General features: G+C 38.0%; 2 protein-coding genes across 7 annotated transcripts in view; one reads left to right on the top strand and one right to left on the bottom strand.

The window, feature by feature from the left end:
- Nucleotides 1–3,245, top strand: part of LOC111433117 (uncharacterized protein At4g18490) — a 10,368-nt gene that overhangs the window by 1,357 nt on the left and 5,766 nt on the right. For 4 of the 5 annotated variants that reach the window (XR_002708731.1, XR_002708732.1, XM_023070057.1 and 1 more), the window contains exons 2-7: nucleotides 237–327; nucleotides 691–817; nucleotides 1,040–1,228; nucleotides 1,357–2,109; nucleotides 2,400–2,582; nucleotides 2,976–3,077. Coding sequence is in view for 2 of the 5 variants with exons in the window: in XM_023070057.1 (XP_022925825.1) it covers nucleotides 264–327; nucleotides 691–817; nucleotides 1,040–1,228; nucleotides 1,357–2,109; nucleotides 2,400–2,582; nucleotides 2,976–3,077 (1,418 nt within the window). In the remaining 3 variants the exon portion in view is untranslated. The remainder of the gene's footprint in view (nucleotides 1–236; nucleotides 328–690; nucleotides 818–1,039; nucleotides 1,229–1,356; nucleotides 2,110–2,399; nucleotides 2,583–2,975; nucleotides 3,078–3,245) is intronic. The other variant, XR_002708733.1, reaches the window with a different exon arrangement.
- The window catches only part of LOC111433119 (magnesium-chelatase subunit ChlI, chloroplastic-like), a 14,601-nt gene that overhangs the window by 8,124 nt on the left and 3,232 nt on the right, over nucleotides 1–3,245 (bottom strand). The window lies entirely within an intron of this gene.

Below are 3,245 nucleotides of genomic sequence, written 5' to 3'. Positions count from 1 at the left end.
GGGGGGGGGGGGGGGGGGGGGGGGGGGGGGGGGGGGGGGGGGGGGGGGGGGGGGGGGGGGGGGGGGGGGGGGGGGGGGGGGGGGGGGGGGGGGGGGGGGGGGGGGGGGGGGGGGGGGGGGGGGGTTTGATAGGAATAGGAAATTTTGAGAAATTCGGATGAATTCTTAGTGGAAACATCTTCTTCTAATAGTTTATTCTCTGTAGAAACGTCATCTTATCCGCTCACCATTTGTAGGAGTCAAACCAAGTCCAGTACAAGTGGATGGCAGAACCAAGGAAAGGAGCATCTTTGGCTACTGATCCTAGAAAAAAAGATTCCCTTCTAGGTATGCACTTTTAGCTTACATATGTAGAGGGAACATAACTCAGTGACTTGTTTTGATTACCCTTCTTAGGGAAGGAAGTTCAATAACTTAATGTTTGATTTCTCTCAGTGCTTACCGTAACTCCTTATCAGTTAGTGGTATACAAAGTTTGAAACTATGATACGCGAGTTGTTATAAATAAGAGAAAGAATACCTTAGAAAGCCACATTAGTACTCTATGCATAGAATGAAGTGTAATGAAGCAACTTGATCTATCTATTTTTTAGATGTCATGTTCAAACTACAAATAATGTGAAATGGCTGAATCTGTAATTTTAAGGTCCTAAAAAAAATGTAATAGAACCTCTACTAACCTTGACACAGATGAGGACATTGGTGACGAATTTATGAACTCCTGGAAATCAATATCAGTGGCAGAGGATGACATGGTGGACTTTAGTTTTGGTACGGTCTCCAAAGGCAAGAATAAGGCCTTTGATTTTGGAACTTTGTAAGTATTGGCAATTATTTGAGCCACTATTAGAAAATTGGGTCTTTTTAATATATTTCCTCCTATCATCTTTCAACCCTCATCAGTCTCAGTTATGGATATTTGTGTTCATTTCATGTTCGTGCATTACAACATCAAGTGGAGTGGGATCTCAAACACCATGTTAGAAAATAATCAATGGAGGCTTCATGTTACTGAAAAATATTATTTCTTTTCTTTCAGGGATGTTGATTTCAATCTGGATGGAAGTTTTGAAAAGTTATCATCGTTCAAGATTGACATGCCAGATCTTGACTTTTCATCCCCGCCCAAAAAGAACGAAAAGGCTAGGAGTAGTGGTAAAGAAGGATCACCCAAAGAAAATCTTCAAAGGGATATGGACAGCTTAAATTTCTCTTTTGATTTTAAAGAGTAAGTGGAGAAGGCAATTAGGGAAACGCTTGGACCTTATTTCTTAAGAATCATGTTTTAATTTTTAGATAACCATGACCTTGAACCTTAACTTACAACTTCTCATTATTACTTCTGTCTGGAATAAGACTGGACAGCTTTGATGTTGATAAAAGCTTACAAAATGGAGAAAGGACTTGTAAACAACAGCAAGATACCGAGGCAGTTTCTTCTTCTAGAGTCGAGCATGAAGCTTTTAATATCCATATAGGTGAAGAAAATACTGCAACTGATAATACTAGTATAGCCAAGAGACTTCCAGCATCAGGAAACGAGACCAGTTCTAGAGTTGAGAATTTTCATGGAGATCATGGTGAGCTAGAGTCAGAAGTTGCTGATGGTACATCACATGAAGCAAGAAATACAGCACCAGCTACAAATGAAAAAGGTTGTTTACCTGAAAAAGAATTGTCAAAGGGTAGTCATCAAGTCATTCATGATGTTCCTGTCAGGTGTATTGCCAGAAATTATGCACCTGAATGTACTTCGGAACCACAGTCTGAAATTTGTGCGGAAAAAGGAGAACTAACAGTAGTTTCAGGTGGAACTGGAAAAGTTACTGATGAAATTATAGATTCTGATGGAGCTTGCTGTAAAAAGTTGCCTCATAGCTATTTGTCTTCGATAAATCTCTCTGCATCGGAGAGAAATCCAACAGAAAAAAATAAGTCGGAATACAGTCATCTGAATGAAGTTGTTGACAATGTTCAACTGGCTGAAGTTCATTTAGTCCTCAAAGATTGTTCCAATTCAGATGCCCCGAGGAAGCTTCTGCTTGACACGCAGGAAATCAGAGAAAACCACAATTCGAAATTGAAACCGTCTATAGTTCCTTTATGCAGGTCAGATATTATGCTTTATCGTATTATAGTAATAGATGAACAAAATATTTTAATACAAAACTTCACTAAGTTATATTAGTTCTGATCGTCTGAATTCGAATGTGAGGGTCGTTGAAGAGAAATGCACAGCTGGAAATTATTTACCTCATGTATTTACACAAACTCATTTTAAATGAGTTACTCTGCTAGAGATGCTGTGCAATTATGAATAGTACATCCGTTATTTGAGCTTTTAAAGAAATTCATGATGTTATCTCATAGCATTTGTTTTTCCGAATTTCCTGATGCAGAGGACTACCGGTAAATGAAGTGACAGTGAAAGAAAAAGAAGTGAGTGGGAATTACTCAATTTCAAAAACAGACGTTGTTAGGAAATCTCAACTATATCAAGCATCATTTATCAGTACGAAACTTTTCACTTTAGGGAAGAATAGAATTGATGCTCCAAATCAAATTCCTGCAGCTGGAGACAGGTACGCTGTTTTCTAATAACCAATGCCTCTTGTTTATCAAAATGTACTATATATTACAATCGCACTATTGGAGCTTTGAGACCAGTTGGTCGACTTTATGATATGATATTTGATGGTAGACTAATAACAAACACGATAATTGTAGCACATGGCCATGGAAAGACTTCTAGCAGCCTCGGTAATGTGAAGCAAGGCTTCTTAACATAAACTTTTCAGTTTGAGCCACTACAGCTTTGCATCGGCTTTGTTAGATGTCCTTGTACTATAAAATTCTGGAATTCATAGTTCACAACAGTTGAAAATTGCACTTTCTCCATGATCATATGGCCATGGCCATTCAATAAGATAATATTTGGCTACGATGTTTTTGTTCTGATTATATACAAATCGCAGGAATCGTTGCAGAGACTCTCGACCACAAAATAAATTAGCAAACACAGCTCCGCCAGTTGTAGTACAAAGTGAAAAGAGCGTAGGAAAGCTTCGAGCTTCAAGGTGACGTATATTATTGGTTTTCCCATTTTATGTTTGGACTAAGCCTTAAACTTCATTTTGAGATGGAATCGTCTATTCCTAGCAAGCGTATGCAGAATAGTATATATATATATATATATATATATATATATATATTTTTTTTTTTTTTTTTTTTTTTTTTTTTTTTTT

Source organism: Cucurbita moschata, unplaced genomic scaffold (assembly GCF_002738365.1).
Source record: "Cucurbita moschata cultivar Rifu unplaced genomic scaffold, Cmos_1.0 Cmo_Scf00041, whole genome shotgun sequence".
Classification (NCBI taxonomy): domain Eukaryota; kingdom Viridiplantae; phylum Streptophyta; class Magnoliopsida; order Cucurbitales; family Cucurbitaceae; genus Cucurbita; species Cucurbita moschata.
Note: the sequence above shows the minus strand (reverse complement) of the source record. Positions and strands in the feature narration are given on the sequence as shown.